Source organism: Hydractinia symbiolongicarpus, chromosome 14 (assembly GCF_029227915.1).
Source record: "Hydractinia symbiolongicarpus strain clone_291-10 chromosome 14, HSymV2.1, whole genome shotgun sequence".
NCBI lineage: Eukaryota > Metazoa > Cnidaria > Hydrozoa > Anthoathecata > Hydractiniidae > Hydractinia > Hydractinia symbiolongicarpus.
The window spans coordinates 19338511-19357288 of NC_079888.1; the positions used below are offsets into that span (position 1 = coordinate 19338511).

Sequence of the window (18778 nt, forward strand, 5' to 3'; positions counted from 1 at the left end):
GCGTAAAAAAGGAAGAAGAACATTTTACCTCCCCAATAAGCTGCCTACAATTACATTGCGTAAAATCAAAACAAACCAAAATAGAAAGCGTTCCATGTTTTGTCTCGTTGAGGCAGCAAGCCCAATGATTGGTCAAAGTATTGTTTAATCCGCCCGTTTGATAGGTCAATAATTTAAAGTGACATTCCCGCGAGAACTCGATGTTTCATAGACAAGAAGGCAGAACTGAAAAACATGACGGAATTATACTAGTGGTAAGCAAACTTTGCTTACCAAAGCATTTATTAAAATTAGTTTGCCTTCATCAGCATTTACAGTAATAGCTTCTTTATATATATAGGACAGAAAACCCCCACTTATTTAAAAGAATGGAAATGCAATGAAGCAAGATTTATAAAATATATTCACTGAGGGTAAATGCTGGCGTGCACGTTGCTAGATATATCTAGTCCGTGTTAATTTTTGGATGCAAAAAGAGTTTTTTGTTGATCATGATAGAATTATTCTTACAGTCAGGTAGAAAGACCAATAACAACCTGCAACATGACAATTAGCTAGCTAGCTGATACAAGATACTAAATACATACTACCACATGGCTAATTTTACAGTAGATGTTCTCTTTGGTTATTAAACTTAACATTTTCTTTGCCAAAGACTGTAGCTATAGTTTCTTTATGCCTGTCTATCTTTTCTATGTATTTTCGTTAACTTAAACAGTTAGCTAATTCTATGGTTTACACATTGATTATTGACTTTGGTTTGGGCAACTCTTCTTTTTGAATTGTATGTCCTGTTTGCAAATAGACACATCCTAATTAATAATGCTTATGCTAAGTATTTGTACCTCCTAAAATGACTGCTGGATTTTTAAAACTTTTTAAAAAAAAGCAGTCCCAAAGCTTTATCAGCTTTTTGAAACAAATAAAACCAGGTATATACATAAAATTAAGATGTGCCATTTGCAAACACGGCTGCACTAATAAATTAGGATATTTGTAATTGATTTTTCTGTATGGAATTGTCTAATGATATCACAATTATTATGAACAAAAAAAATCATGTACGAAATAAACCTTGTTGTTGTTTTTAATTTTTGAATTTAAAAATGCTTGATGACAGCACTATTTATTGTGAAGTTTATATAGTGTAATCAATATAAAAAAATTATTTTTATTCAAACTACATACAAAATCTATTTATAATTAGACACAGAAGGATGCTGACCTGTTTCAATGTTGTGCTGTGAAATTCAGAACTAGAAATCAAAAGTCTCTTGCCCTCATTCAAGGTTCTATATACAAAAATGAACTTCACCTTACAAAAGAAAAAATACATTTTTAAACCAAATGATAATTAATGTACCATGTGATCTATCTCAGTTTCCGAACTAAGTTTGGTACCATGTTTTTCAAGTAAAGTATGTAAGTAAAGTATTTTAAGTTCTAATTCTTGATAATACTTGGCAATTAACCCTGTGCATACCAATGTGTTAACAAAACTGGCAGGTAAAAAACTAAATTAGAAAGTTTCATATACCATCGTATATTATTCAAAAATTTCAAAAATCTTCATAAAGTTGGGCTTACAAGGCCTGGTTTGTTTTCTTTATATGAAAAGTAATAACACACATAATAAGCAAACAGAATTTAGCAAGCATTGCCGTTTAGAGTCTTGAAATACATTCAAGTCACTCCTGCTGATGGTATCATGGTTCGAATTAAAAATGTAAAGTCAGTTACAAAAATTTGCAGACTTTAGACAAAAAAACATCTTTGCATCTGTGTTCTAGGCCACCTGGCATTGATCTCTTGTTAATGGTCCTTTTACGTTGCAACAACCTTGATAGCAGTAGGTGATTCACAAAGACAGCCTTTTCGATTTGCAAAATCTGGTAATTTAAACCCTGTGTATAGCATACGCCACCCAGTTTAACAATGTCCAAAGAGATTCACTTTTGTCCTTCACTAAGACTAGTTTTACAGAAATTTTGGAAACAAATCACAAGGTTAAAAACATTGTGGCTTTATAACAGCCACAATCCAATTTCTGGGCTGTTTTGCCCAGTGTATTTTCATTTCACCACCTCAAAATAATTTTCCTACTTTAAATAAAAGCCATTCGCAAGTAAATCAACTGATTCCTATGTGAAAAGTACGCTAAATAATTTTATGTAAACATTAGTAAAGGGAAGTGGCTGTCTTACACAGTAGCATTTGTACTAAAAAATTCATGGGTGGGAATCAAATGTGACTGCCGTGGGGAGGGGGCTGTTTCAGTGGAAATGCAGGGTTGACTGTACTACATGTTATACATTTCTCAACTTAAATTTTATGTTTTAGACAATCACAAACAGAAGAAATTATAAACAAAAATATGGCATCTACGCCTTATCCACTTTTTGATTTTAACACTGCTGGTAATGCCCCTCCTTCACAAAATGTGCAATTTCAGAATCCTGTCTCCAAGATAGAATTAAAGGTTTCATGCAGGTTAGCTAATATTTTTCAAATTGTGTTAAGGTCACAGTTTTTCGATAGTTTGTTTATTAGGCGCTATTAAAAGAAAAAGCTGCTTTGTTGTAAATATAAATTGTAATTCCATGAAGTTTTCCTATGCGACTTTCACACACCAAATATTTTTAGGATTCTGTATAATTTGATATACACAAGCCCAAACATGATTTCTTGAGAACGAAATAAATTTTTCACCTTCTTAAATAATATAAATGGGAAAGCATTGGGTTTTCAGATTCATACAAACTTGATTTAAGATATGATGGACTTCCGCAAGTCAAATAGACAGTCTCAGAGGCTAATATCCTCTAGTCGAATAATTGAATATAACATGGTTGTTAAAGTTATAATTATTAAAGTTATAATTATTATTTGGATTTTTCTACAGGCTAACGACTAGTGAAGTTAATTTTTACACATTTTTTTTTGTAAAAAATTATTTATTTAGATTTAACCTATAAGCCTATAAAATACCTGTTAATTTATTATTTTTCAATTATCAGTATTTTTTTTGTTTATATGTAGAAATCTATTAGATATGGATGTCTTCTCCAAATCTGACCCATGTAAGTTTGCGTGTTCTATGTCTTTCTTTTAATTTTATGTTGTGTTTCTTCTTTTGACTAAGCTAAATGCTAAAAGAATATTCCACTTTTTTTTCAATGTAAGATGAAACAGTTTAGCAGTTTTAGTTTTTTAACTGTCCTGGTAAAATATGATTTTTCTTAATTTTTATTATAGTTGTTGTTTTGTACGTACAAAGTCAAAATAAGAAAGAATGGAGAGAAGTAAGTTTTACAAGATATTTCATTAAAATTCTTTTTCACAATGCGCAGTCATTTCAACATTAAAGTTGAATTACCTGAATAATTTGTAAGCTTTAACCCTCTGAGTTACCAAAATCAGCAGTTGCTGTTACTAGTGGCATTATTTACAGTTTATTTTCTGCAAAAATACTATAATAAAAAAACTTTAAAATTAAAAGAAGTCAAATGATGCGATTATATATATATATATATATATATATATATATATATATATATATATATATATAGTAAAATTTGCTTTGTGCATCACACTTTCGATGATGTTAAAGTCAAATACCGACATATTTTACTTTTTGTTTGAAAATGTAAGAGGCATACTGTATGCCCTTTAATTAATATGGTCATAAAAGCATGGAAAATAAGCAGGTAGCACACTTTTGTGTAAGTAAAACTCCATGAGTCAGCAGTGTTTATTCTATTTTTCTATGTAAATTACAGAATATAGCTCCACTTTGAAAGAAACTGGTTTAATACCTATTTTATAGGAAACGCAAGATAATTTAAATCCTGTGCAAGTTTCGTCTTTTTTTCTAATTACCATTGTTTAAACTTTTACAGTGGCAAAACTTTTGGGCATTAACTTATATTTTTTGTTAAAACAACCACACCAAAATATTGCCTTTATGCATTCTTTGCTAATTCAGAGGGCTAAAGAATAATGGTTTCCTTTACTGGCCTTTTGATATCATACAAACATCAAGTATTTTTGGCATGCCTTTTGCTAGTATTTACTGTCAATAGATGTCTAAATTTTTATGCGAGGGAATGTGCAATGTGGTGTTACATACTTGTTCCGAAAGGCTAGCTGCCATTACTTTTTTTAAAATTGCCTTCATATCAACAGGATGATCTGTGTAGTATAAACATGTTTCATATAATGTCTATCCTTGTGTTTCAGCTCGATCGTACTGAAGTTATCATGGATAATTTAAATCCAGATTTTGTAAAGTCCTTTATACTGGATTATTTTTTTGAAGAACAGCAAATGTTAAGATTCGATGTGTGAGTTTTCTAAACTTTTTACTATTTTGTTGCGTTTAATTTAAAATGTACTTAATTCTGACATTAATAATTATTTAGTTACGATATGGATGATAAATCAAATGATCTGACAAAGCATGTAAGTTTAACAGCAATTTTGCATTTAATTAACCTATAGACTTTGTCTTGCACAATTTAAAATTTTCTCAAAAAGTGTTTTGTAAAATTAATCTTGTAGTTATTTTAAAATGAACTAACTAGCCATTTTATATTTAAAACTGTAGACAGAAATTTAAAACTATGTTAGACTGTTTTTTAGCTCGATTGACGATTTGTAAGAGAGGTGTCATTATTAATTGAGCACTAACTTCAACATTATTAGTTGTTTATCAAATCGATACATTTGTTTTAATTTCTTAAAAAAATAAAATAGCATATAGTATATCTTCAGGATTTTATTGGACAATTGGTGACATCGTTAGGGTCAATAATTGGCGAACATGCTGGCAAATTAGAGCATCCACTACAGTATGTAAACTTTTTTAGTCAATCACATTCTGTAATGAAATATACAACAATTATATAGGATAAGCAAATGAAGGTATCAACTTTCTAGAAATGAAATAAAATGAAATAAATTTTAATTAAAATTGATGTAACAATTAATTTATTAAAGTTAATTTATTTCTAAAACCGCTTTTCATGTTCTATATGACACAATTTCATATTAAATACTAGTCATACACCTTGATTTTATAGATTTATATAGATTGATATTGATTTTTATAGATTGTTTACCAGATGGCCTTATTTTTTAAAAACATACACTTTAATCTACGAGTATCATAATCAAATGTATCAAAATCATGTAAAATACGATTGTGTAAAAGTGACTTAATAGTAGTAGTGAGAAATACTTTAGTTTCATATTTTAACCTCTCATTAATAATCCGACCTTGTAAATTATACTCTTATATGATGATATGAAAGGCATAGCATTACAGTTCTGAATCTGAATGAGTGAATTTGCTGGCATTTAAAAGATTGCAGTAAATGTATTTTTTATTGTGGAAGTATAACGTTTTTTTAAGCTTCCTAAAGTGTCAATTTTCTGCTGAGTTGTGTGTATTTTCCCCTCAAACTTGTTTAGTGTGCAATAAACATTGCATGTCACCATGCTAAGATGGCGTGAGCTGTACAATATAGCAATAGAAGTTTATTTTCGTTATGGTAAAATTGCAGTAAAAACGTTTATATTTTATGTGAGAAATATTTCTTCTTCATCTTAAATACATTTAGAATCAGGATTGTAAAATACAGTATTAATCACACTCGAAAAAGATTACACCCTAACAAATATGACAAACTCTTAAAAGTATCAATAACAAAAGTTTACATCAACTTGTGATTAATTAAAAAAATTGTGTATTTTTTTACATGTTTCTGGTAAGCTTATATCGATATTTTAGATTAGAATTTTACCGAAAATTGGTTAGTAAAACAGTAGCTTTACTGTTTTACTAAACAACTTTCAGTAAAATTCTCTTTCTGCATTGAGATTTACTGCAAAATAAATTTTTTGGATGTAAAAACAAGAATGTTTAACATTTTAAAAGAAACAATTTTTTTTTAACATACTTCTTTGTAAATATTTATATGTTCACAATAGAAAAATATTGTTTGGTTAGATCAAATATTTGTTCACAATGTTGAAATTTTTTTAACATTAGAATTAATCCTAAAAATGTGCACCCACTTTTGAAAACAATCCTTTTTCAGTGGTGAAAAATAATTAACTTTTCAAAATTTGAATTGCAGTTGGTGGCTAATGGAAAGACCTATTGGTTTGTTGCATTCATTGGATAGCTAAGTTCATCCCCAACATGATTTTGTATGGTGCCATACTGAGCATGTTGCCATGTTACCAACATTGTAAACAAATCACAATTTTTTTTAGTGCACAAAAAATATAAAAGTTGTTTACTTAGTACCATCATCCCATACCTTTTCTTTTGTTGTTGTTAGAATGAGTCAGGTTTTGATAATGTACTTTAAATGCAATTTTTTTCACTAAGTAAGTAATTTTCCCCTAAACTATGATCGATCATTTATTGTGCTAAAAAGCTTGGTGAGTCAAAATCTATATCTCATTGTAACAACATATTTTTAACAAATTATGACAGGTCCTTTTCCTGTGCCGATGTGCAATTTACAACACATCTAAAAAATCAATGTGCAGGATCAACACAGACCTGGCACAAAAATTGGGAACAAAATATTTTTCTTTGTTCTTTATGCCTCTTGCAACATCAGGATTGGAAAAAAATTGTTTATTATTTTATATCTTTCTGTCAAATCAAAAACATACAATTGTTTTTATTTTTCTGTTCAACAGGATACCATCTGCAAAGGATAGTGAAAGGTCTGTTGTGTATTTGTTTATTTTGTAAATATATTTTAACATTAACGTAATTAAACTTAAAGATAAATTGTAGGTCAATTGTACATCAACCGCTTTCAATGTTATTAGTTATTTTTTCTTCAAAACGAACCTTATACTAATTTTTTTATAACAACTAAATTTTAATTAGGGTTGCTTAATTTTTAACTTTTTTTTACCACTTAAAATGTTCTTTTTGTTATCCGTTAAAAAATTGGTAATTTACAGTCAGGATTTTAGGACTGAAAGTAATTAAAGTTTAGCCAAAACATACATATATATGTACAGAGGAAAAATAACTGCTAAAAAATTAATTTTTAAACTCACATTATTTTGGTCTTATAATCTATAAAGAAATTTAGGCTGAGAAATCTTTGACAGAATCTCATTATACATTGCTTTTTTGTTTTTAGAAATAAAAAGTACTCAAAAAAGAGTGTTGGAACGATAATCGGTAAGTTTTGGTGTGTCAAGAGTAGTAGCATTATGACGATGTTATAAGATAAAGTAAGGTAAATTGACAACAACAAAAAAAATACATTATTTGTGACGATAATCGGTAAGTTTTGGTGTGTCAAGAGTAGTAGCATTATGACGATGTTATAAGATAAGGTAAGGTAAATTGACAACAACAAAAAAAACTACATTATTTGTGATGTTTTGGGTTTTTACGCATCCATTTTCAAGCAATCACCAATGTAAAATTTTCTCCTAAATATACACAAGTTTAAGAGTAACCATAGTTACAGATTAAATACATAATTGTATAAATACAATAGAGCTGGTCTGATGTTGTTATTCAACTAGGGACTATCCCGCATTTTGTTGTCAATTTACTGTTGCAGCGATTCTTCATCAAGGTGAGATAAGGTAAAGCAGTCTGACTTAGTCGATTAAACCACTTGTCGCATGTGTAAAGTACCAGACAGAAGCAGGAATGTCAAAAAAATTGTTATGCAAACTTGTATTGCTAAAATGACAGAAATTTGGCATGAAAAATTGTTTTATATATCCTGGTTATTTGGAAATTTAAAGTTATTACTTAAAATACCTTGTAATTTTTTACTATACTTTTAGTTCGCAGTGAGGAAGTCAACCACAATCGAGTAAGTTTTTTGTTGTTGTAAGTAAAATATGCCATGTAGTAAGATTGAGCAAAAGCGCAATCTAACAAGTAAGAAATAGAGATGAAACAGACATAGTGCTCACATGTCTAGAATTCAATTCTCTCAACTAAGATTAAGTAAGATCAACCTTAAAATTAATATGTATCAACTTTGTAAATTAACGAACATTGATATATTATATTTTAATGCAATTTTGTCAGTGTTAAGAGCTGCAATCTGTTTACCTTACTCCACTTTAAATAGAAAGTACAATTTGAAAAAAGGTAACACTGATGAGATAGAGCTTTTATCAAAATGCTTTTATTGCTTCCTGCACTTTCTATTTTTTTTTACTGAAGTTGATATGAGACCAATTATACTGCTTTACTGAAAAACATTTACTCTATATTAAATAAAATTTACGTATAGAGTTTTTCTCTCGTTTTGTTATTTATGCTTACCCTTACATGAAAGAAGAGCAATATTTTCTTGTCCTGCTTTATTTAAAATCAAACTGTTCTGTTAATTCTTTAACCTGTTGGTACAACATTTTTTTTCTTCCTCACAATTCATTGATAAAATGAACCGTTAAATCTGCTAGAGAATTTTTTCTCTCCATATACTTAGCCTATTTTTAATCAGTAATATTAAGTACATATTTTGTTCTCCTACCCAGGATGAAGTTACGTTGCATCTTTGTGGAAAAAAACTTGACAAAAAAGATTTCTTTGGAAAGTCTGACCCGTTTCTGGTCTTTGAACGATGCAATGAGGATAATTCGTAAGAGATTTTTATTACTATTGTTTACAATCATATTCATACCCATTGTGAGTATCTATATAATAATACAAAGACTGTGTTTGGCTGTAACAGGCAAAGTGGATGTGTTTGTTTTCCTTTGATGTAGCCAAATAAATTATGTTTAATTTGTTAATCTTTCTGACGTTACAGCGTGACTAATGCATTTAGACTGTCAATGCGCATTCTCATTGTTGGTAATAAATGTTTATATACCATACTTTGAATTCTCGTATGTGGATTGCTGATTATTCTTTTGCCTTTTCGCCTTTGTTATTCAAGATTTTCTGTGGTTCATAAGACCGAAGTGATAAAGAAGACATTGAATCCTTCTTGGAAACCTTTTAAAGTTCCTGCACAAACTCTTTGTAATGGTGATTATGACAGGTGAGGGCGCAAATAAAAAAAATTATACATGAAATTAAAAAAAATATTTTTTAATTTTAATTTCAATTTCTTCGAAACTTCTTTTTTCCTATTGTAGAACGATTCGCGTATGTTGTTATGATTGGGACCGTGATGGAGGGTAAGTAAGTTGGTATAATACTGAAATACTGAAAAATAGGTAATAATAATAATATTTTGGCTTTATATAGTCAACAAGCATTAAGGTTAATAAAGTCATTATTTACTTTTACAATTTTGAAGTTGAATAATGTAGGAAAAGATGAGAAAAACTGATGTGTTTGCCTGCATGGTAACCAAGATGGAACTTAGATTTGTCTAGTTTACTAAAACAGAGCCATTCACGCCTTTCTGAACTGACGAATTAAAAGCTTTCTCCAAAACATATGATTTGATATTAAATGTCTTTTAAGTAATTAGATGTGTAATACAATGTAACAATTTTAAAAATATTGATTTTTATTTTCATTAAGCAATGCAATTTTTTAAAATCATTATAGTTACATCATTTAAATGTGTAGAGGGAAGTTGATCCTTCAGCTTTTCTAATTCATGTTATTTTCATTGACCAAAAATGGCAAATAAAAAAATTCTGTTTGCCAGCTTTAGTGGGAAAACTTGCATTTTTACATTAACAATATAATTTTGCTTTGCGACTGAATTAAATTAGGAGAAAAAAAATTACATCCAACAAATATCGTTTGTAATTATTTGCCAATGTGAATAAAAAATCTTTGTTAATGTGACAGCATCAGCAAATTATAAATCAAAGTCATCATACTGAAAAAAACACTTTAAGGTTACTGTAAAGGAAACAATTTTTTTTTAGGTTTTTTGCAAAAAAATCATGACATATAGAAAAAAAATTCTCTTTCCAATGACATATTTTATAGTGTATGAAAATATTTGGAACATCCCTTTTTTCTGGAAAAAGTCTTTTTAGAGCTGTTATATCCTTCACACCTTTGAAAAAATATGTGCAAAATGAGTTGAGCATATTTTTTGTAAACATTATGCATAATATGGAACTCCTGTATAAAAATATGCATAATAATATTTTTAGATAGTTTACTTTCAATATCGAATTAAAAAAAAATTAAAGTTAAGGAATATGCATAGGAGCTGTCTCTTGTAAACCTGACTTCTGTCTATTAATGATTCTGAGCATGCACGCATATTCAGCATAAAGAAAAAGTTTGCACTTCTATCATCTTTCTGCGTACTCAGTTCACACATTTTTATAACACCTACGAAAATCTTTAAAAACAAATATCTCATTAGTAAATTTTCGCATACATGCCTTTACGTTTGTGGTCTCTTTTTCTGAAAGCTTCCTATTGGCTCATTGAAGTTTTCGGTAATGAAAAGCTGAATAAATTATGCACAAAAGGTTCCCGGATTTTTTTGTATAAATTACTGATTAGCGAATTATGACGACAGAAAGAAAAAAATATGCATTTTTTGAATGATTATATATAATTACAAATAATTTCATAACAACGTTATTAGAAAAAAAAAACAGGAACCTTTTTGAATTTAATTTATGCTGAATATAATGGTGCAAAAACGAGAAGTCTGTGACCACGCGTTCGGAAAAAGAAGCCATTTTAAAACGTACGGTGAAAAAAAATTGGTGTGTGTTTATTTCATTATGTTTTCTTTTTGGAAAATTACCATCTCACGAAAATAGCACCATCAAAAAAGTCTTTCATCAACCATTCAGAAACAAAAAACATAAAAAAAAATATAAAAGTATTGATAAATAAGTGTTTTTCTGAGACTACTCATCAAGTGAGTTTTTTCCTTTACAGTAACCTTAAGTTTCCCTATATTTGCTGGTGTGAGTTAAGAACATTTGCTAACATATATTGCCTCGGTAATTGCTGAGTGCCTGTGTGATTTAGACAAGTGGAAAGGGGAAGTTAACCCCAAAATAATTTTTGATATTTTATAGAACAAAAGTCAATAACTTTAAAATATTTGGTTTCATTTTATACTTCTATCATGAAAAGTTAAAAAACTCATGATTTATCTTTGAAAATTTTGATCAGTATCTCAATCCCTTTGAAAGCTAGATCAAGCCCTCTTTGTGACATTTAGAGAAAACTGCAAGATTTAGTTTGAATAAACACAATTCTAGGTGTTTTCCCAACCTTTAATGATTGTTCTTGGTGGTTACTTTTACTTCTCTTATATTAAGTTAAAAAGCTCTGGTACAAACTGAGTTAGTTCATAATTTAATGTGTTGTGTTGCGTTCTCTTTTTGTTTTTAAATTTTTCTTTTAAATTTTGTTTTTAAATGCAGTAGTGCATTGTTGTTGTTTGGTTCCAAACCATTTTTACAAAGGTGTGTTTCCCACAAAAAAGACAAAGTAAAACAGAAGCTTATTAAGAAAACACAACAGAAAACACAACATTCAGAAACGAAGTTATATTTTTCCCATGATTTTATGTGCTAGTTTGTTCAACTATCAAGAAAAATGTTTTTAGATTAACTTCCTTTTAATTCTTATTTTTTGTAGCATGTTTACTTTGTAAAATTTACTTTATTTGTAAAAGGTTGTGCCATTTGAATTTGAATACAACATATATACATATACGTATTATATGTATATACGTATACGTTTATACAACAAATATGTTTATACAATAACAATGATATCTCAGCACATGGTACGGTATAGAGCTGCAAAATTTGAGATACAACCTAATTAACCTGGCTACAATTCTTTGTAGTTTTTCAAGAATGGATTATACTAAAAAACTGAAAAAAAAGAACTTACTTGAGGGAACATATAAATTGCTAAATAATATTGTTGCTGTTACATTTAGATATTTGATTCTTATTGCTTAATCATAACAAACTGCATTTTTTTTAGTCATGATCTTATTGGAACATTTGATGTCACACTTCGTGACTTCACAGAATTTAGAAGTGGTAGACCAACATTTCACGAGGTAACGCTTATCCTTATTGATGAATATCATATTATCTACGAAGCACATAATACTATGATCTCATCCAATTTAATGATCAGTGTAATTGAAAGTGTAAAAAAAAATTAAAAAAAAAAATTTTGAGGGTAAAACTACTAGAGGGGAGTTGCACTTTTCTTGTTCTGCAACAGCCTTTTATTTTTCAAAAGCCTGTGGTATTTATAACTTTCTGTGTTAAACTATTTTTATAATTTTGTGTGATATACTATATTATTTAGCTCATTCATCCTAAGAAGAAATCAAAAAAGAAGAAGTATAAAAATTCTGGAACAGTATGTTTTATTATTTATTTCACCTATTGTTTACTCTTTAAATTTGAAAACGATTTGATCTGGACATTACTTTGTTACACAAAAACGTCCCTTTTAGTTATCAGACAATAGCTAGACATTGTTAAACACAAACTAGTTTCCAGTTCCTAGTTTCCAGTCACTAAACAACACAACACTGTCAGGACCATAGTAAGTGGTCTTACAAATCCCTGCCTTTGTCACAATGTGGTATTAAACATGCGTAATTTACTTATTTATTTAATTAGACATCTATGGGCAAAAATATTATATAAGTATTTAAGAAATTATTTGAAATAGTAATTTTCAGACGAATCAGCCTAGCTGATAGTTGTTATTATTAAATCCTCTCATTGAGTGCACTAAAGCACCTCTTCAAATTGCAAAATATATTGATATTAATAAGGTAAACAAAAATACAAAACAAAAACAAAGTTTGTTTAGAAAGTTCTTGGAAATTGCGTAAAGTTTAAGGGCTTTCCAATATCTTTTATTTGCACTTGACTGCAGAATGAAGAAGATAATCTATTTTCAGATACATATTTTGGATTGCAATGTTGTTGAAAAACCAACCTTTCTTGACTTCATAAGAGGAGGGTAAGTGAATGTTTGTTGAACGTTTTCTAAAAAGTAAGAAAAAATAAGTTCTGTTGAGTCTTTGTTTTTGTTTAGTTTGGAGCTGGCTTTTGCTGTTGCAGTTGATTTCACAGCATCTAATGGTTGGTATACTTAAAATGTTTAAACTAGCTGTCTCATTTAATAAAATGTTGTTGATGAACACTCTTTTTTATGTTTAAAAATGGACAATATTACTCTAGTGACATTTTGATTGCTTAAAATCAACATTGCGCTGTGTTGGCCTAAGCTCTGGTTTCAATAACTTCTTACTTAAACAAAATATTTAATTCTGAAGTTTGTTTTAGAAACAAATTGTATTATGTTTATTTTTTAGACATTGGTATTAATGTTCCGAACTTTGAATATTCAATCTGATTTTGTTGTTTTACTGTTTAGGTAATCCTGCAACACCACAGTCTTTACATTACAACACACCCAACCAACCAAGTCAGTATGTGCAAGCACTGCAAGCTGTTGGAGGAATACTTGAGGATTATGACACGTATGTTTATACACAGATTCAATCATTCAAAAAATATAAATTAATCATTGTGTTATTTTAAATTTGAATATTACACAGGCTAGTCGTCAACCTGTCATTTAAATCATGGGAATCATTAAAAATATCTTGCATTGGGTATTTTCGAAAAATGTTTCATGCATTGTTCACACTAAATCTGCTCATGTGATAGACAAAATATAGCTTTCTGTATTTGCCATGTACCAGGATAAGAGATGGCAACAATATTTCTTTGCAGACATGGTTATTATAGCTGGCATTGTGTGTAGACAATCTGTATAAAGATGTTGCTGAGTTATGTCTGTTCAATGCTATGAGAGTAATTTGTAGAACAAAATAATTTTAGTTGAGCTGTTAGGGAAAAAGAAAATATGTAAAAAAGATTTGAGGGCAAGAGCAAAAATATTGTGTTCTTTTTGTATAGCTGAATAACAAGGTACTCCTGAAAGATTCATGGTACACTTAAAACATGTCAAAAAGGGCCTAGTTTGCTTTAAATAACATAATCATTTAAAAATATAGCTTTTGCAAGTTTTACTGGCGAAGTATCAAAGTAATACTTTTGATCGTATTTCTATCTCTGAGGATAGAAATAATATTAGCATCAATAATGAGCATGTTAACAAAGAACAAAGAATAGAAAATTAAAGAAGCTAGTCCCATTTCAATCAGCAACTGAGATTTATCGAAACACTGAAAACTGCTTATTCTTCGATAAAGAATTTTTTGTGATTACAGTTTTTACAGCTGTCATAACTGTAATTTTATTTTAATTAAAAGACCCTTTTTCATGTTTTTATAGTCATGCGAACTTTATTCAAAATTCTTTTTTAACATTGTTTTCACAATCTTATTTTTCTTTAGAGATAAATTATTCCCAGCTTTCGGTTTCGGTGCCAAACTGCCACCATCATTTAACATATCACACAATTTTGCACTGGTAAGTAAAGAAGTGTTTCTTTTAAATCTAACTTATATCAAAATTTGACTGAAACAAACAGAAAAAGCAAACCCTGCCTTGGTGAAGGTATCATATTACATGAGAGTATAACACACTTTACATGTCAAACAACCTTTTTAAAAAGCAATTAAAACTCCTATAAAACTTATCGAGCTTCTTGTTATATGCAAAAAAATCATTCGAAATAAAGTTTCATAAGTTTTTCCTTGAATGAAGTTGTTATGTAAAATATTTTTGTCTTTCTAGAATTTTAATCCAGCCCATCCTGACTGCCAAGGCGTGAGTGGCATCATTGCTGCATATTATAATACAGTCAACAATGTCCAACTTTATGGTAAGAAAAGCCTTTCTGGTTAATGAGTTCTTGTACATTCAAGTTATTTATAAAGATAGCCTTTGCAGTTCTTACTAGTAGAAAAATGTCAACGGAATTTCAAATGTTAGCAAAGGGGGCGTTTAAAGATCCTGTTTGAGCTACAAAACCCATGCAAACACAGCATTGCCAAACTAGACAACCGCCTAAGATATGAATCCTATTCTCATGGTGAACATTAAGCAGAAAGAAAAGGTTCACTTGCATAACTCAGCTAGGGTTTGAAACCACAACCTCCCATACTGGAAGTCAATGCTCTACCACATGACTGCAATGTTTGTAATCCTAATCTATGTTGTAGACTGGATGTTAAGCAAATGATGATTAGCTTTTTGTGGTTTTTCTACTGTTCTGTAAAGTATTTGCACTTCATGTAGTATAATTTTTGACTAAAATGGGATAATCAGTGAACAAGGAGGTGCATTGCTGATGCATATTCTCTTTCTATCACTTTAACCCTATTCGTTCCAGGAGGGGCATTTTGTTCCTTTTGTGATGTACTATACATGTACCAAGTTTGATTTAATTTGAACAAACCTATAAAAAGTTATTCCTCCTCCCTCCCGCCTCCCCCCGGTCATAGTATGTTCGAAAAACCCTGGACCGAATAGGGTTAATATAAATAAGAATTTGACAATTAAATTTTAAAAACTATTAAAGCCGTATAATAGTTTTAAAAGTTACATATTTTTATAAAAACAAATTTCTATGTACAGGTCCTACAAACTTTGCACCGATTATAAATAATACAGCTAGGTATTTAATTATTTTTCACTTATTTAATTTTTTGAGAATTTTTGTTGAGTTTGCATTGCTAAAATTTATTAACTCCATATTGGATTAACGATGTAAAGAGTATTTTTTTACAACTGTTAACTGTTTTTTAGTATTGCGCGACAAAATGTAACGAGTGGTTCTCATTCACAGTAAGTCAATCCCTTTATTATTATTTGGGATCACTAAATAAATAAGTAAAAAGAAATAGATCATAAACTAATTAAGGACAACAAAAATATATTTGGTTATTAATTGACCAACAATTTTCAATCACAATCGACCTCTAAAGTCATTATGATGATGACTTTAAAATTATCAGTTGGAACATTTGAAATAATAAAATATTTTTTTTAGATATTTCGTTTTGCTTATCATTACTGATGGTATTATTTCAGATATGGAGAAAACGAAGGAAGCTATTGTTCATGTAAGCAGCATTGCCTTGGCGCTATTCAGTCCAAGGATTTCCATACATACTATAACCAGGAAAGGGGGAGGCAGCTTATTCAGAATCTTGAAATAGTTTAAGTAAAGAATGTCAACTAAAAATTAATAATTTTTCTTTGATGAAATAAAGTTATTGTATTAGTTTTTTTACCAATATTTTAAAGAATTATGCGAAAGTAGTAGAAATTAGTTAAATATTTTTTTCGTGGTATATTCCATTACCTGAATTTAGAAATTAAGATATTACTGCCCTCTGTTATCAGACATGTCTGCACGTTTTTTTGTATTTGGTAGGCTGCTGCATTACCAATCTCTATCATAATTGTTGGTGTAGGACAAGCTGATTTCGATGGTAAGTATTTTTAGGATAAAAAGTTGCACCATTGCATCACACGTTTATTTTGGCATGTGCGTCACCTGGCATGTTCAAGAAATCTATTCAAACTTTGATTTTAAGATTTTTATTTCCCAGATTTTCTCCTGTTTCACATTCTAACTTCTTTAGTTTAGGTATCATGCTTTAATTTATTTATTTTTTCAGCAATGGAAGAACTGGATGGAGATTTGGTTCGTCTTTCTTATCGTGGTAGGGAAGCAGAAAGAGATATAGTGCAAGTATGTTGGATATTTTTAGGGACATAAAATTTGTGGTCGTAATTATTGTGTTAGTGTGTATGTTCTCTGCTATCAGTACAATCAATGCCATCTTAGAATAGTACATATCAGTAGGAGGAAATGGTCATTTGAAGTTTGTTTAATCTCAATATAAACGCATAGTATGTATATTGAGATTAAATTTGTGAATGTTTACATTTTCTGTGGAAAGCCCTTCTGGCTCTAACAACTGCGTAGCAGGCAAAAAAGATGCGAGAGCTTGCTAAAAAAGGATCTTTTTCAGCCCATTTCTTTTTATGGTAACATTGTTGAGGCTTTAAACTATTATCGAGTGTAGATGGATAACTTCTGATTGACATTTATTTATGTAAACTGATACCTTTGTGCAAAGAAACAGCATCTTTTTGCCTGTCACGCAATTGTTAAAGCCAAAAGGGCTTGCCATGAAAAAATTAAACATTTAAAAAGGTCTACAGATTCGTATAACATAGCTGTAACATTTAAGTTTAAATCAGAACTTGAAAAACTGATTTTTTTTTAACATTCAACACTTTTTATAATATACATTGTTTTGTTAAATAAAATTTCTTGTGTTGTTAACCTCTTAGTTTGTTCCATTTCGAGATTTCATGCAAGGTAATGTGTACAATCCAGCAAGTGGCGTTCGTCTTGCGAAAGATGTTTTACATGAACTTCCTGATCAAGTGACAGAATATATGGCACAGCGGAACATTAAACCAAATCCGCCACCTGCCTATTCACCCGGTGGTTATGGTGGTGGAATGGTAAATCGTTGATGATGAGCAAATGCTAGCTATTTAGTCAGCTAATCACATCATTAAAAATTAAAAACACTACCACAGAATCTAGTGAAACGTGCAGTGCTGTGGAACTTGAAAATCATACCAGTTAGAAATCCATTTCGTTGTACAGCAAGCTACTGGTAGCCATTTTTTTAATCATTTTATATTTGAATAAATCTATTTTATTTATGCTCCATATTAATATTTGTTTATACTTTTATAAAAATGTTCTACTTATGTAAATGCTTGGCCAACTTATCATCTGTAGTTACAATGTCATAATGATACCTTTAACAAGAAATTGATTTATTAATATTGTAATTTTACAAACCCTTCTTATTAACGCCACAAAAATTATTTATTTTCTGTAGAGTTGTTTGCATTCTACTTCAGAATGTATCTTTCCAACAAAATTATTTTTGAAATTAGAAGTGTATATTGACGTTTAATTGTTACGTAATGTATTTATCTTAAACTAAACTGCACTATATATTTATTTCAATTTTTGATTATAAAGGGGCTTTTATATGTATTAAAAAAAGTCTTTGAAGAATAAGATGCATTGTTTTTATCTTCAATCAACACCTCATTGACATGATTTGTGGAATATTGTTTCCTGTTATCTAGTTTTTACTTAGTCTGTTCACCCTAACTATGCTCTAGTTGGTAGCTAAAGAGTCCATGATATTTTAGAATGTTCAAAAAAAGTCAAGAATGCTGAAAAATGCACTTTTGGGTTTGGTTTTGTATCAGGAGATTATTAGATCAGAGTAAGTTTTACATTTAACATAAAGGTTTTAGAAGACAAGGAAGCAAAAAAGGTATCCTGTTAAAACTGAAAAACCTCTACCATAACTATCGTTATATAGCTGTCTCATTTTAAGTTAAATCAAGAAAAGAAAAGATTTTGAGACCACAAAAAGGGTCCTGCTTAAATTAATTTTTAGCATTGTTTGATTTTTCTTTGTTTCTCATTAAAAATTAGTTAGAAAGACCTCTAAACAAGAATATTGCCAATTAAACCATACAAAATCACATCTAGGTTTGTTATGGCAGGCAGTATTTGTATTTTCACACCATGTTACCTGTTTTTTTATTTTGTAATTTACCCGTTGTTGTATAACTTATTTATCATGTTATATCAGTAAATAAGTTTTTTGAGCATGTTAATATGACATTGAATGTTTAGATTTTAAATATTTTAAACAATTATATATGATAATCATTCTATTTTACAAAAACTAAAACATGATAGATGGAAGCAACATTTAATATTTTTATTAAAATTTATTATTCCGACAAGTGT

The 18778-nt window shown here is 29.5% G+C and overlaps 1 protein-coding gene across 3 annotated transcripts; it reads left to right on the forward strand.

Moving 5' to 3' along the window:
* Window positions 1–194: 194 nt before the first annotated feature.
* Window positions 195–18694, forward strand: LOC130625886 (copine-9-like). 3 transcript variants are annotated; one of them, XM_057441006.1, is made up of 26 exons: window positions 195–254; window positions 2341–2490; window positions 3040–3080; window positions 3256–3302; window positions 4240–4343; window positions 4422–4461; window positions 4774–4850; window positions 6718–6744; window positions 7176–7216; window positions 7840–7868; window positions 8545–8648; window positions 8949–9053; window positions 9151–9192; window positions 11951–12029; window positions 12287–12340; window positions 12894–12955; window positions 13031–13077; window positions 13373–13478; window positions 14361–14436; window positions 14704–14791; window positions 15547–15586; window positions 15718–15756; window positions 15962–16034; window positions 16349–16406; window positions 16596–16669; window positions 17278–18694. In XM_057441006.1, exons 2-26 carry the CDS (start codon window positions 2375–2377, stop codon window positions 17464–17466), a joined length of 1758 nt encoding a protein of 585 aa, XP_057296989.1. In that variant the 5' UTR covers window positions 195–254; window positions 2341–2374; the 3' UTR covers window positions 17467–18694. The 3 variants fall into 3 exon arrangements, with proteins under 3 accessions (XP_057296989.1, XP_057296990.1, XP_057296991.1); XM_057441007.1 differs by lacking the exon at window positions 6718–6744; XM_057441008.1 differs by lacking the exons at window positions 195–254; window positions 3040–3080 and having other exon boundaries at window positions 2366–2490.
* Window positions 18695–18778: the final 84 nt, after the last annotated feature.

Excerpts from the sequence above, each read along its gene's own strand:
- LOC130625886 (XM_057441006.1), top strand. The coding sequence starts at position 2,375 with ATGGCATCTACGCCTTATCCACTTTTTGATTTTAACACTGCTGGTAAT. Across the intron at positions 7,217-7,839 it reads GAGTGTTGGAACGATAATCG|TTCGCAGTGAGGAAGTCAAC; the intron begins GTAAGTTTTGGT and ends CTATACTTTTAG. Across the intron at positions 12,956-13,030 it reads CTTGACTTCATAAGAGGAGG|TTTGGAGCTGGCTTTTGCTG; the intron begins GTAAGTGAATGT and ends GTTTTTGTTTAG.